The following is a 14,126-nucleotide window of genomic DNA, read 5'->3' on the forward strand; positions in this document are numbered from 1 at the left end:
TTGATATCTGGTAAGGACCTGCTTCCTGGTTCATAGACTGCCATCTTTTTGCTGTGTCCTCAAGTAAAGGGCAAGATAGATCTCTTTTAGAAGGGCACTGATCCCATTCATGAGGGCTCCACCCTAATGACTTAATCATTCCCAAAAGCCCCACCTCCAGATACCATCACATTGGGAATTAGGTTTCAAAATAATGAATTTGGGGGAATACAGACATTCAGTCTGTGGCATCCCATGTGCCCACTAAGAGGAAAAAGACTATTGAAGATTTGTCAGTGAATCCACCCTAATCTTCCCTTTGGCTCGCCTGTTTCATTTTTCACACATAAAGAACAGTCTATACCTCCTTTCCCCACACACTCCTCTTAAGAGAAGCAGCCCCAAATTCCACTGTTTACTGCTTCCGGATCAGATCCAGGATCTGCCCAGTAATTTCTACTAGGTCTGAATATAACTTCTTTTGGAGTGGTAGCCTGTGAACTTGAAAGTCATATTTTGCCTACCATCTTAAGTCACACCCAATATGCCATGGTGGAGGGGGCAGTTGTCTTTGCCACAGGTGTTTACCTTTCTAGTAATTTGGAATGCTTACTCTCACTTTCTATGTGCTAATTTCCTTAAGTCAAGTTCTGGAAGTCAAATTAATAATTAGATGGTCGTTAGTAAGCATGATCAAAGAAAATGGTATTAAATAGTTTTCTGTGTGAAATTTCATCTAGGTTATGATCAAGCCCTTTCCTGCTCTAGGATATAGACTTTCTAGTAAACAGAATGATATGTTTCTCTTTGTTGGAGAGTGATGGATAAATTCTAACACAAATGTTCTTCCTTTTCATAGTCTCCATGCAGACTTCTGTTAGATTTATTATTCCCAAGATTGCAGTTTATCTAGCACTAGTATGAGTTAGCCTCTTGTTAAAACTTAGAAGCCACTATAATTGTATAGCCAGCCCTGGTGGTCTAGTGGTTAAGATCTGGTGCTCTCACTGCCATATCCTAGGTTCATTTCCCAGTCAGGGAGCTACACCACCTGCCTGTCTTTTGTCACGCTGTGGTGGCTGCATGTTGCTGTGATGCTGAAAGCTATGCCACCGGTATTTCACATACCAGCAGGGTCACCCATGGTAGACAGGTTTCAGTGGAGCTTCCAGACTAAGATAGACTCGGAAGAAGGACCTGGCCATCCACTACTGAAAAAATTGGCCTTGAAAACCCTCTGAATAGCAGTGGAACATTGTTTTATATAACACTGGAAGGTGAGCGGATGGCGCAGAATGATCGGGCAGGGTTCTACTCTGCCGGACACAGGATCAGTAGGAGTTAGACTCGACTTGATGGCACTAACAAAACTATATTTGTAAGTCATCTCAGAGTAATTCTGGAATGACTTTTGAGATGCACAATATAATTTTCTTATCTAGAAAGTAGTATTTTTTAACCCTGTCTTGAAATTTTAGGGATTCAACTTCATGGTTACCGTCAGTGGTGGTAACACTAAAATTTAACAATTCTATAGCACTTTGTCTTTCATAAGCAGGTCTCTGTCTTTAAATTTCGTCTTCAATTACCTGTCAAGTAGGTAGTTACATCTTTCTTTTACAGATGAGGAAACAGATGCAAAGAAGTAAACACTTAACAGTGAATTAACTCTCAGAACTGAGCCTCGAACCAGGATATTCTGATTCATGTATTGAGTTATTTGTATTGCTTTGCTCTGTTTAGTATTTAAAGTATCATTATATTTTTTAGCAGAGGCACAAATAGAACCCTGATTCATAAATTTGCCAGTGGTTCTTCCTGTTTGTATTATCTTTAGTCTTAATGTATCTGTAAGATTACGTCATTTTTTATGTAACAGAGGTATAATTCACATATCCATTTTAAAATATACAATTCAATGGTTTTTAGTATATTCACAGTTTTGAACCATCACCAGAATCAAACAATTTTAGAACATTTTCATCACTCCAGAAAGAAACTTCATACCCATTAGCAGTCACCCGCCGATTCTCCCATCCCCCAACCCTAGGCAACTACTAATCTGTCTTCTGTCTGAAGATTTACCTGTTTGTGGACATTTCATGTAAATAGAATCGTACAATATGTGGTGCCTTGTGTCTGGTTTTTTTCACGTAGTATAATCTTTTCAAGATTCATCCGTGTTGTAGCATGTATCAGTACTTCATTACCTTTTATTGCTGAATAATATTTCATTGTATGGATTTATTTTATTTAACATTCATCATTTTATTTAGTTATCATTATTTTATTTATCCGTTCATCTGTTCGTGGACACTGGAGTTGTTTCCATTTTTGGGCTATTTTTAATAATACTGTTACGAGCATTCCTGTACGAGTTTTTGTGTGGACATCTGTTTTCATTTCTCTTGGTTATATAGCTGGCAGTAGAATTGCTGCATTATGTGGTAACTCTATGTTTAAGCTTTTGAGGAACTGCTAGCCTGTGTTCCAAAGCACCTGCACTATTTTGCATTCTGTCAGTTTCTGGATTGTATTGTTCAAACCCTTTCTATTATAATCCAGTGAAATCTGTTTGTATCCTTTGAGTTAGGTTACCTGCCTCTTAGTGCCAAGGTAGCACATGCTTCCATCCTTGATTTACAGGGGGACATAATTGCCCCAATCAAGGTAAACAGTGGGCCATGAAAGGTGAAAAATTAGCTGATAACACATTTCCCTCCCCCAGATTTTTTAGTTTGGTGGACATAACTTTAGGTACATTTTCTCCATTTCTATTTATGGGTACTTATGTTTGTACGGGGTTGGCACTGTAATAAATAAAAAGTGGAAAATGCGTAGTTCTTACTTGAAAGGCTGTTATGGTATATTTTTAAATTTTGCTCCAGAACCTCTTTTTGGAGTTCATTAGCTACATTTGTTACTCTGTGGCTCTAATAAAATTAAGACTATGATAAATTAGACTCTTCAGCACCGTAGTTTTCTTTGTATGGATTACTGTTTGGAGACTATAGGCTGTTTTGGTTACTCAGCCAGCCAGCTCTTTGATCACAAAAAGGATCTTTGCATGAGCTAAGCAGAAATTCACCCCCACTATTGGAAAATTACATTACTATCTGATCTTATGTAAATACTGTCATCTACAGGTGGGAAGGACAACACATTTTATAGCAAGAGCCTATATTTTCTCATTTGTGAAATTATGGCAGATAAACTAGATTTTGCATTTTTCTTTTCTTTAGCCTTGCAGTTTTCAGTCAAAACACCATTTTCCATCATTAAAGTCAGCTCATTTTTCTCCCACCCCTTTCAGTGAGGTTATGTCATACATTTGTAATACAGTTTAATTCTTTTGTCATAGTTTATGTATCATCCTGGGATCCCTTGACCTCTTAGTTGGTTTACAGTATCCTTTATCATATAGAAGAAGGAATTTTCTTAGAAAAGATGAAAACATGGAAAAAAACCAGAGTAGTGTGAAGAATATTTTTTAAATTACTAGTAACCTGATAAGAATTGATCTTTATTTTTGGCATGTAAATAGTTTGAGTATGAAGACATTTCTGTTAAATAAATGAGTAGATGATAGTGATACTGCCAGACTGATTGATAATACAATTATCTGTCCGTTAAAATTTAAAACTAACTAATTGGTATCCAAGTTTGGATACTTTATCCTGTTAAACATTTTACCTTGAATCTGAAAAACACTTTTTTCATTAAAAAGAAAAAAAGAAAGAGCTCCATGTGAAAAACAAAGAATTCCATCTCTAACTCTAAAATAAAACAAGGATTAATTAAATAAATCTAAGCAAAACAAAATGAAACAGTTACCCTGTAATTTATTGGTTAATATTACCCTGCCATTTGAGTAGCTAGATGATTTAAAAAACAGATCACTACATTGTTTGTTTGTTTACTTTGCAGGTGAAAAAAGCCAAGATGCAAGAGTCAGGAGAGCAAACTTTAAGGTATATAAATTTGAATTTCTTTTTAATGATTTATTTATGATTTTTTTCATGTGCTGATTATTATGAGCATGATTTGGGTTGATTACCCTCTTGTTGGTTTTTGGCATCAGTCTTTACGTTTTAAAATTATTTGGTTTAAGATAAAAATTTCTCTTCAAAAGTTTGTCCTTGAAACACATAAGCCCTGATTTTTTTTCTTATTCATGTATTATTTATTTAACAGTATGTACTAAACTCATGTTGTCTATCAGATCCTGCGATATATGGAGGAGACACGATGGTGAATATTCTTCAGTCAGATGTACAGTATACAAAACAGGAAGAATAAGGAGAAATAAGGGAAATCCAAGAGATTTGGCATTAATTATCAAATGGATATGGGATGCCTTAGTCATTAGCTCCACTCCCCATATAGACCAGAGGCAGCTTCTTTGCACTTCATTCTCAGGCTTCCATAACACCATGGTTTTCAGTTTTCCATATCTCTTACTTCCTATCATTTGTCCACAGCCATATGCACCAGTAACTACATCACCTTTAACGTCTTAATTTCCAGAATCCTACTCTTTTACTACAACACACTACATTCCAGCTCATTTATTCTACTGCCACACTAGCCTTATGATGCCTTACTGTACACGTCCAATTAAATGATCTATCGTGTTTTCATTATCAACCATTGACCCTTCCCTCAAAAAAGACTTCAATATCTTCCTTATGCTGCTTAAATTGTAAGATCTATTACTTTAATGAGTCCTTACAGACATTCTTAACTTCCTCCCCTTTCCCTAGCGAAACCACAACCCTGGTTAAACCCAACTGTCCATCTGTTCATGCTTATTCTGAACACCTGAACTTTGTGAGAGAAAAACACAAAACTGTGCTGACTGGTCTCAGTTTCCATTCATGAGTACGTCTCAAACAGGTGCTAAAACTCTCTTGGTGGTCCAGCCACTCTTCCTGGTGTGTTTTATTTCCCGGTCTCTAAAATCATCTGACTTCCCTCCTTCCCTCCCTCCCTCCCTGCCTTCCTCCTTGCCTCCTGCCTTCTCTCCATCCCCTCCCCTCCCCTCCACTTTATTCCCTTTCACTCAGCTGAGGATCTTGCTCCCTAATTCAAAGAGAAGTTAGAAACAATTAGATAGGAACTATCTCATTTGTCTATCACCGAATCTACCTAGTTGTCTTCTCTACAATATTTTTTTGCCACCCTATCCTCTGAAGTTAATTCACCTGCTCTTATCTAAGGCTGACCCCTCCAATTGTACTGTGAAACCTATCACCTTCATCTTTTCCTGCGGTTATCCCTTCTCTCTCCTTCAGCAGTTTCTTCATTATGATAAAGTACACATAACATAAAATTCATTATTTCAATCATTTTTAAGTAACGTTGAGTACATTCACATTGTTGTCCCACCATCACCAACATCCATCTCCAGAACTTTTTTTATCTTCCCAAACTGAAACTATATTCATTAAACAATAACTCTTCATTTTCACCTTCTCCCAGCTCCTGGCAACTACCATTCTACTTTCTGTCTCTATAATTTTGACTACTGTAAATACGTAATATTAGTGGAATCATACAGTATTTGTCTTTCTGTGACTGACTTGTTTCACTTAGCATAATGTCTTTAAGGTTCATCCATGTTGTAGCATGTGTCAGAATTGCCTTCTTTGTTAAGACTGAATAATATTCCATTGTATGTCTATACCACATTTTGTTTATCCATTCATTAGTTGATTGTGTTGATTATTCACAAGCATTCTGTTGAATGAGAATGAGGTATTCATGATGCTCACTTTTTGGAGTTTGGGTGTTTTTGCTCCTTGTTTTTGCAGAGGGTCATTTTATTTTAGAACTTTTTTTTCATCATGCACATATCATTAAGTAAAATTTTTGTTTATATTACTGTGAAAATAATTATATTTTGAGACTATATAATTTTTCTAGATATAATCATTTTAAGTATTTAACATAAAGTGCTAGAGTTAATTCACTGTCTTGGTCTTGTTGTTTCTACTTAATCTCTAGACACTCAGTTGAATATGTAGGGGGATTCTGCTATAACATAACAGTCCAGGACCATAGGATTTTAGGAACTGGTCCACTGTATTCCAGACCATACAAATATACCTTCTAAGATAAAATCTAGAAATAGTTGTTCAACAGTGGGTATAATAGTGAATCCCAGACGTATCCAGGTACATGTCGAAGACAAACCAATCATTGTAGTCAGAAATGTGTTCTTGTCCAATTTTATACCCTTTTCCTGGGAATCCTATTTAAGTAGGCATGAGATGGGGCCCATAAGTCTGTATTTTTACCAGTCTTCAGGTAATTATAATAATAGACCAGTTTGGGAAACATTCATATAACTACTCAGTATGATTTCTTACCCTTATCCTTCAATTCCCGTAGTCACATATTGGTTAGTACATTAAATGCTGTTCCAAAACTACAGGCATTTGAGTAACTAGATAAAAATAAACCTCATTTGGGGATTTAGCTTTAAAAATTAATTACAGCTGAGGAAAAATTGTTCAAACATTCAGAATATACCAGGAAAAAAAACCTTTATTGACATTATACTTGAATATTAGAGGTCTGTGCGGAAAAGATATGAGAGCTTTATGAATTTTAGTGCTGTGTATTTTTTATATAAATAACATTTCTTTCTAAAATTTTGCGTGTCGAAGCTATTCTTACATTTTGTTCGTTAGTCTTATCTTTCCAGATACGTGGAGCCTCTGGTACAGTGTCTTCCACGTCTCCCTAGAGGGTAGAACAGCAAAGCAGATTTCTTTCTAGGAAACGTGAATGTGGGAAGGATGCTTGGGCTGGGGAGAAGTTGTAATATAATATACTAGCTGTGGTTATGTTGTATTTACCCTGTTAGTCTCTGCTCCAAGTACTTTTCATTTATTAACTTATTAATCCCTATAACAACCCTATGAGGTAGGTTCTATTATTATTCCTCATTGACGGTTAAAGAAACTGGAACACAGAGTTCAGTGACTTGCCTAAAGTCATAAAGCTAGTTTTGGCAGATGGCATATGAACTCGAGCAGTCTGGCTCTAGAATCTCTACTCTTAATCACTATGCTATACTGATAGTTGAGGGAATAACTCGAGAGTAGACAGTAAGGTAGAAGCAAGAAGGAGGACATTGTGAGGGATGAAAGTTAGTATAATCCTCATTCCAGAATTTCAGTGAGAATCTTCCCAACATTGAAGTGTCTAATATAATGACATCCTCTCAGCTTACATGATTTACCTTTCACGATTTCTCTTAGTTTTCCTTATAAGTGAAAAAAGATGCTGCTCAGTCTTGGGTATTAAAAAAAATTTATTTTTTAATTAGGGGAGAAAAGAAATACAGTGGAACAAACCATTTTAAGTTTCAGAACCCTTTCTTGGAAGCAAGCATGTTTAATTTGAAAAAACTTCTCAAGTGATTATGAGAACCACTGTCTGAAATCAGGAATCTCCACACTTTCCTGTGGTACTTGGGAAACAAGGTGACAGAGCAGTTTTTAGGTGTTGTGGAGTTTTTCTTTAACCACATGGTCTTTAGAAAAATGTGACTTGCCTGTGACTTATCTGGAATTCCTGACTGATGTAAAAACTGAAGGGCTCTAGGGACATGAGAAAGAACAGTAGAATGCTGAGTGTGCTAGACCTGGCCCCGGCTCTTCAGGTAGCTGCTAAAAAACAAGAATAAGGATATGATGAAGAAGACTTACCTTACCTCTTACTTGTATAGCCTAGGAGGAATTGGGTTTGATTTAATCACTTTTGGCACTGCAGCAGATCAGTCAGGGGCTAATATATTCATTCTGCTTCTCCCAGTCAAGTAAGCAACCCCGAAGTCAGTGATCAGAAACCTGAAACTTCAAGCCTTGCGTCAAACCTTACCATGTCAGAGGAAAGTAAGTACCATATTCTCTGCATGACGGAAGAGGCATTCATATAACCAGGTGATGCTATTCTTTTATAGTTGGTTTTCACTGATTGCCTTTTTTGTCCAGAATATCCAAAAGCCTTTCCTTTCCTTGTGTGTGTGTACTCATCCTTTTGCTCTCCTATAAGCTTTATTGACATACCAAGTAAGGAACAAAATCACATGAAATCTACTCACCCAAGGATTCGCACTTGGTGATCTTCTTTTTGTTTTGAGGTTGGATGTTATAAAGGTAATACTCAAAATAAGAAAAGTTTGTGGACCAACCTCTGACTGCTGCTTGGGAGGGCTTGATGTTTTTCCAACTTTCTAATGATCAAATGATTCTACCTATCAATCTAGGCCAAAAAAGAAACGTAATCCCCTGGGAGCCCAGGATTGATACTGGGCCATGAGAGAGATCCAGCTCAATCAGATACAGCTTCCACTTACCAACCCTTACTCTCCTGTAGAAGAGTTATATTCATGCATTACACAAAAATTTGTAGAGCATTCTGGTTTTTTCTTGTGGAGATGTATGCTTTCTCTAACATGGCCACTTACTCCCCGCAGATTGCCTCCACAGGGTAAATAGTCCTCCCTGAAATGAAATAGTGTCCTTCCATGTTTTACCACACACTGTAAAAGAGTAAGTTTGTGTAGGACATTTTTTTAAAAGACATTTGTTCTTTCTTCTCTTAAGATGATTATGCTTAACCTTATGTACTTTGCATGTATTAAGAAATGGTATGACTTTTAAAAAAAAATGGTTTATCTTGCGTTATATATATTATTTCCTCAAAGGTACTATTCCAGTGGTTCTCAGACTTTAGTGTATCTGAGAATTATCTGGAGTGCTTGTCTATAATCTGGAAGTCCAGCCTCATCTTCAGAAATTATCATTCAGTAGATCTGATGTGGGTAGGGATCTGCATTTTTAAGAAGATAACTAGGGATTCTGATGCGTATGGGAAACTGTCCATTCTGTGAGAAACTAATCAATGAAGAATGTCTCCAGTTTTTTGAATAGCCAACTCATCTCCAAGAAAAAGCCCTGTTCTTTACATACTTAAGGGGCCAGGAAGTAAGTTGAGTCTTCTTGCTCCTTCCAAATCATTTCTCTTCCCTTTTTTCCTTCAAAAACTCTAGTTCCTTTAAAGTCTATATTTATGCCTCCCTCACCTTTCTTTCTACCTCAGACTGAACTCCTAGTCATTTTGCTCTTTAAAGACTGGGTCTTCTGTGTTTTCTTCTCCACCCAAACTCTTATTATTCTTAGTGATTTCGACATCCATGTAGATGACCTACCTATACAATACCCGTCATATCCCTCTTGTCCTCATGTTCCTTCTTACTCAGCATAGATTCTATTTCTTTATTGTAATTACTCCCTTACAAATACTTTTAATAGGTTTGCCTCTTGCACTGTCCTTGCTAGACGCCAGTCCTAATTTAATCCAACTCTCTACTTTCTCTAAAGGTGCATTCAAACAGCTAAATATTGGCTAAATTATGTACCTAACTGAGTATTTACTCACAGGGCCTCAAGTGGATACCCAGTATGCTTGGAAATCCTTATACATTTCCTTAGTGAGGTTTACCTTTTAATATTTCACACCACTTCTTTTTTTTTCCCTCCTCCTCTTCTTACTCTTTTTTTTTTTTTATTGTGGTCATAATAGCTTATAACATAGTGAGATTTCAGTTGTGTATTATTGTTTGTCATACTCCATATAAGTATACCCCTTCACCCCTTCTGCCCACCCTCCATCCCCCTTCCCTCGGCAACCACTAATTTATTCTCTTTGTCCATAAGTTTGTTTATATTCCACATATGAGTGAAATCATATAGTGTTTGTCTTTCTCTGTCTGGCTTATTTTGCTTAAGGTGATGCCCTCAAGGTTCATCCATGTGGTTGTGAATCGGACAATTTCGTCTTTTTTTATTGCTTAATAGTATTCTATTGTATATATATACACCACATCTTCTTTATCCAGTTATCAGTCACTGGGCACTTAGGTTGCTTCCACGTCTTGGCTATTGTGAATAATGCTGCAATGAACATAGGGGTGCAGAAGCCTCTTTGAATTGTTGATTTCAGATTCTTTGGGTAAATACCGAGTAGTGGGATAGCTGAATCCTAAGGTATTTCTATTTTTAATTTTTTGAGAAATCTTCATTCTGTTTTCCACAGTGGCTGCACCAGTGTGCATTCCCACCAGCAGTGGATGAGGGTTTCCTTTTCTCCACAACCTCTCCAACATTTATTGTTTTTTGTCTTGGTAATTATAGCCATTCTAACAGGTGTAAGATGATATCTAAGTGTAGTTTTGATTTGCATTTCCTTGATGATTAGTGATGCTGAACATCTTTTCATGTGCCTCTTGGTCATCTGTATATCTTCTTTGGAAAAATGTCTGTTCGGATCTTCTGCCCACTCTTTGATTGGGTGGTTTGTTTTTTTGTAGTTCATTTGTGTGAGTTCTTTATATATTATGGAGATTAACCCCTTATCGGATATTTGATGTGCAAATATTTTCTCCCAGTTTGTGGGTTTTTTCATTTTGACCTTGGTTTCCTTTGCCTTCCAGAAGCTCTTGCGTCTGATGAAGTCCTACTTGTTTATTTTTTCTTTTGTTTCCCTTATCTGAGTAGACAAGGTATTTGAAAAGATCCTTTTAAGTCTGATGTCAAACAGTGTACTGCCTATATTCTCTTCCACAAGTTTTATGGTTTCAGGTCTTTCCTTCAAGTCTTTGGTCCATTTTGAGTCTGTTTTTGTGCATGGGGAAAGATAATGGTCTACTTTCATTCTTTTGCATGTGGCTGTCCGGTGTTCCCAGCACCATTTATTGAAGAGGCTTTCCTTTCTCCATTGTGTATTCTTGTCTCCTTTGTCGAAGATTAGCTGTCCATAGATGTGTGGTTTTATTTCAGAGCTTTCAAATCTGTTCCATTGATCTGTCAGGTCACTTCTTTTCTTCTCAGAGCACCCATATTCACTCTCTTTTCCTTATTCTTAACTGATGACTCCTTCCCAAATAGCATCAGTCAGACAGGAAACTCCCATATCACCCTACCACCACCAAATCTCCAAACCTCCCTGTGTTTGTATCCATGTTTTCTTTCTTCATTGTTGTCAGAATGGAAATAGTATTCTTGCAACCGTCAAAGGTAAGGCCTTTTATTTGTCATTCATATCCTGTCCTTTCTCACCTTCCCTAAGGACTTTGGTACTATAGTTATCTTAACACCACTCCTGCATCACCACGTTCTTCTTCTCTTACTCTTTCCTGTCAGTGAAGAGACATGATCCAACTTCTACCATCTTAAAACACAAATAAAACCCTCCTTTGGCTCCACATCCCCCACTAATTATAGATCTTCTCTTTGTTCCGTGACCTTTTGGAACCTCTGGAAGAGTTGCCCTCACTTGGTTTCTCACCTCCCATTCACTCTTTAGCCCTCTCAGATTTACCTTCCTCTCACCAGTCTTCCAGTGAAATCACTTTTGTCAAGGTCAGTAACTGAAAGTACTAATTTTGGTGGACATTTCTCTCTCCTGATATCCTGTGTCTCACCATTTTTCCTCCTACTTTTCTCCTTTGCTGGCCCATGTTCCTCTGTCTGAACTCTGAATGTTGGTGGTCCTCAGGATTTGTTTGTAGTCCACCATCTTTTCTCTTTCTGTATTCTCTCATCCATTATATTACTTTAAATATTTTATACGTTGTTAATGAATTTCAAATTTATATTTCCAGTCTGACTTCTCCCTGATTTCATTTGTGTATCCACTGCCTATTTGACATCCCTACTTAGATATCTAAAAAGGAAAGTCATACTTCAAATGTGTGAAAGCTTTTTATTCCCTTAGCCTCCATCAAACCTATTCTTTTCTCAGACTTCCCCATCTGAGGAAGTGATTTCACTATCCCTCCAATTGCTCAAGCTGAAAACCTAGAAATTACCATGTATTCCCCTGTTTTCCTCATTCCTCACATACAAATCCATCAGAATGTCTTATTAGTTTTACCTTTGGAATATATTTCAAGGTTTTGCCTCATCTCCACTGCTGCTACTCTAATGTAATAACAGATTTAATGTAATGTAAGATTATATAATAACTTGACTTTTTATAATCCTTTCATGGTTCCCAAGTACTGCAAAGATCAAGACTCATTTATTCTTTAGAGAAGTAAAGATTGGCCTGAATCTCCCAGGATGTTTTGTCATTCTCTTCTAGAATTAAATTAAATCAGAGGAGGAGAAGGGTGAGAAGGATTTGGGTTTTTGAAAGTACTTGTCAGCAGAGAAGAAACTGTCATACAGAATTCAAATGAACATTCTGTGTGATGAATGCTAAGAACTTTGGATCTAGTTGAGATCTCCTTCATTTTTGTCAAAATGATTATGGATGAATGTGATCTACAAATTTCCAGCAATTATTTTCAGAGACTTTGAACAATGACAATGGATAAGATCTTCTATAATAGACTCACAGATGTCAGTTTGTCTTACTGTTGGGCATGAATTGGCCCCTCATCTGCTCTTGACCAGAGTTCCATTTTTGGGTCAGACACTCAGGAAACCCAGCTAGACATAAAGTTAGTTGGTTTACCCTTAGTTTCTGTTCACACTAGAGCAACCTTCTTTATAGATGTTGAAGGAAGTTCTTGAACAGTTCAGGAGTCTGGTACAAGTTCTTTATGATATAACTCTGTCTACAACATGGACTGAAATAGTGCCTGATGAATAGGATTCTGTCAGTTGTCAAACTTGAGTTGAATATTTACAGCATTTATCCCAGATGAAGTCCTGAGGGTCAAGCCTTCACAGCAGCTATTCTAGATGAGATCATTGGGGTCAAGAGGACACTAGCTGTGAAAGCCTCTTTACTTGGTGGCTCATCAGAGCATCACATCAGTTCCTCAGTTCTGTCTCTGCGTTGCCAAACATAAAGCCTTTACTACAAAGTTGAAGAAAGAGTAGTATAGAGGTATACTTGCACCATTTCTGCTGCTGATTATATACAGTCTTAGCAATAGTTTTCTAATAAAATTGGATACCTTCCCCAAATCTGTCTTCCTGCAAGTCATTCTTAACGGCTTTTTACTCAGAATAGAGTAAGCACCCACAGAATGAATGAGCTGAAGAAATATGATATGTCTCCTAAACATGGATCTTGCTTTTTTAAGTTTGCCTATGAGCACAGCTGAGAGCTTAGGAGGTTGCTTCATCTGTGGTTTTAGATCAGTGATGAGTGAAGATAGAGATCGGTTGATACTAATCTTCAGCTCTTTTCCATACCCCCACATTCTAGCTTTTTCTATCTCTAAACCTGTTATTAGAAGAGTGAGGTATTTTCTCTTACATAGTCTTTCTAAATTTTTGATGTCCAAGCTATATTCTGTTACTTAGTTTGAAAGATGATACAATGAGATATGCAGTTTTCTCATTTCATTTTTGAAATGTTGTAACTTTTTTACCTGGTGATATCTTTCTTTCAGTTATGACATGCACCGATTACATCCCTCGCTCATCCAATGATTATACCTCACAAATGTATTCTGCAAAGTAAGTTGAATAATTATTTCAAAATTCTATATGCTTTTTCTCTAGGTTCGTTGCAAAATTTAACTTAATATTTAACTTATTAAGTTCACGTTTAACTTATTTCTACCTTTCTTGTTCTCTCTGTCCCTACTTCAGTGTTTTTATTCCCTCTGAATGTAAACTATGTAATGTAACATCCTTTTAAAAAGTAGATGGTTGCCTGGAATAGATCACTGTTACCTAGGAGCTTGCTTTAAATGAATAGGCACTAAAAATGAAAAATGCTTTTAGTGATCAAAGTGTATCACTGATTGACGTCTGATCATTCTGTCTTTCCTCTATCTTGATAGACAGATCAATAAAAACAGCTCAAGCTAGCTTCAGACTGGGAGTTCTCAGCCTAATCTGTGTTCAGTTTCTTGTTTTAGGAATGTCCTCAAAGTAGAATGGGGCTTGAAGTTAGAGAGGTTTAAAGGGTTGAAGTCACTAAGAGGCAACATTTTGGGCCTTTGTGGGGTAAGATCAGCATTTAAGATCCACCAAATTAATCACCCATCTCCAAGGTGAGTAGGTACAGAACAGTGTGTTTGCAAAGCTACCAGTTGTATATTGATAAAGAGTGAGCCTACACATACATGGATACATACAAGTTTGCTTATTAAATGAGGATATATTCTT

General features: G+C 36.9%; 1 protein-coding gene across 17 annotated transcripts in view; it reads left to right on the forward strand.

Moving 5' to 3' along the window:
* Nucleotides 1-14,126, forward strand: part of EYA3 (EYA transcriptional coactivator and phosphatase 3) — a 100,196-nt gene that overhangs the window by 35,562 nt on the left and 50,508 nt on the right. For 11 of the 17 annotated variants that reach the window (XM_070260636.1, XM_001500462.7, XM_005607290.4 and 8 more), the window contains 3 exons: nucleotides 3,907-3,950; nucleotides 7,804-7,883; nucleotides 13,403-13,469. In XM_070260636.1, coding sequence (XP_070116737.1) covers nucleotides 3,907-3,950; nucleotides 7,804-7,883; nucleotides 13,403-13,469 — 191 coding nt within the window. The remainder of the gene's footprint in view (nucleotides 1-3,906; nucleotides 3,951-7,803; nucleotides 7,884-13,402; nucleotides 13,470-14,126) is intronic. The other 6 variants (XM_070260634.1, XM_070260640.1, XM_070260635.1 and 3 more) reach the window with 2 other exon arrangements.

This window comes from Equus caballus, chromosome 2 (genome assembly GCF_041296265.1).
Source record: "Equus caballus isolate H_3958 breed thoroughbred chromosome 2, TB-T2T, whole genome shotgun sequence".
In the NCBI taxonomy this organism is placed as follows: Eukaryota; Metazoa; Chordata; class Mammalia; order Perissodactyla; family Equidae; genus Equus; species Equus caballus.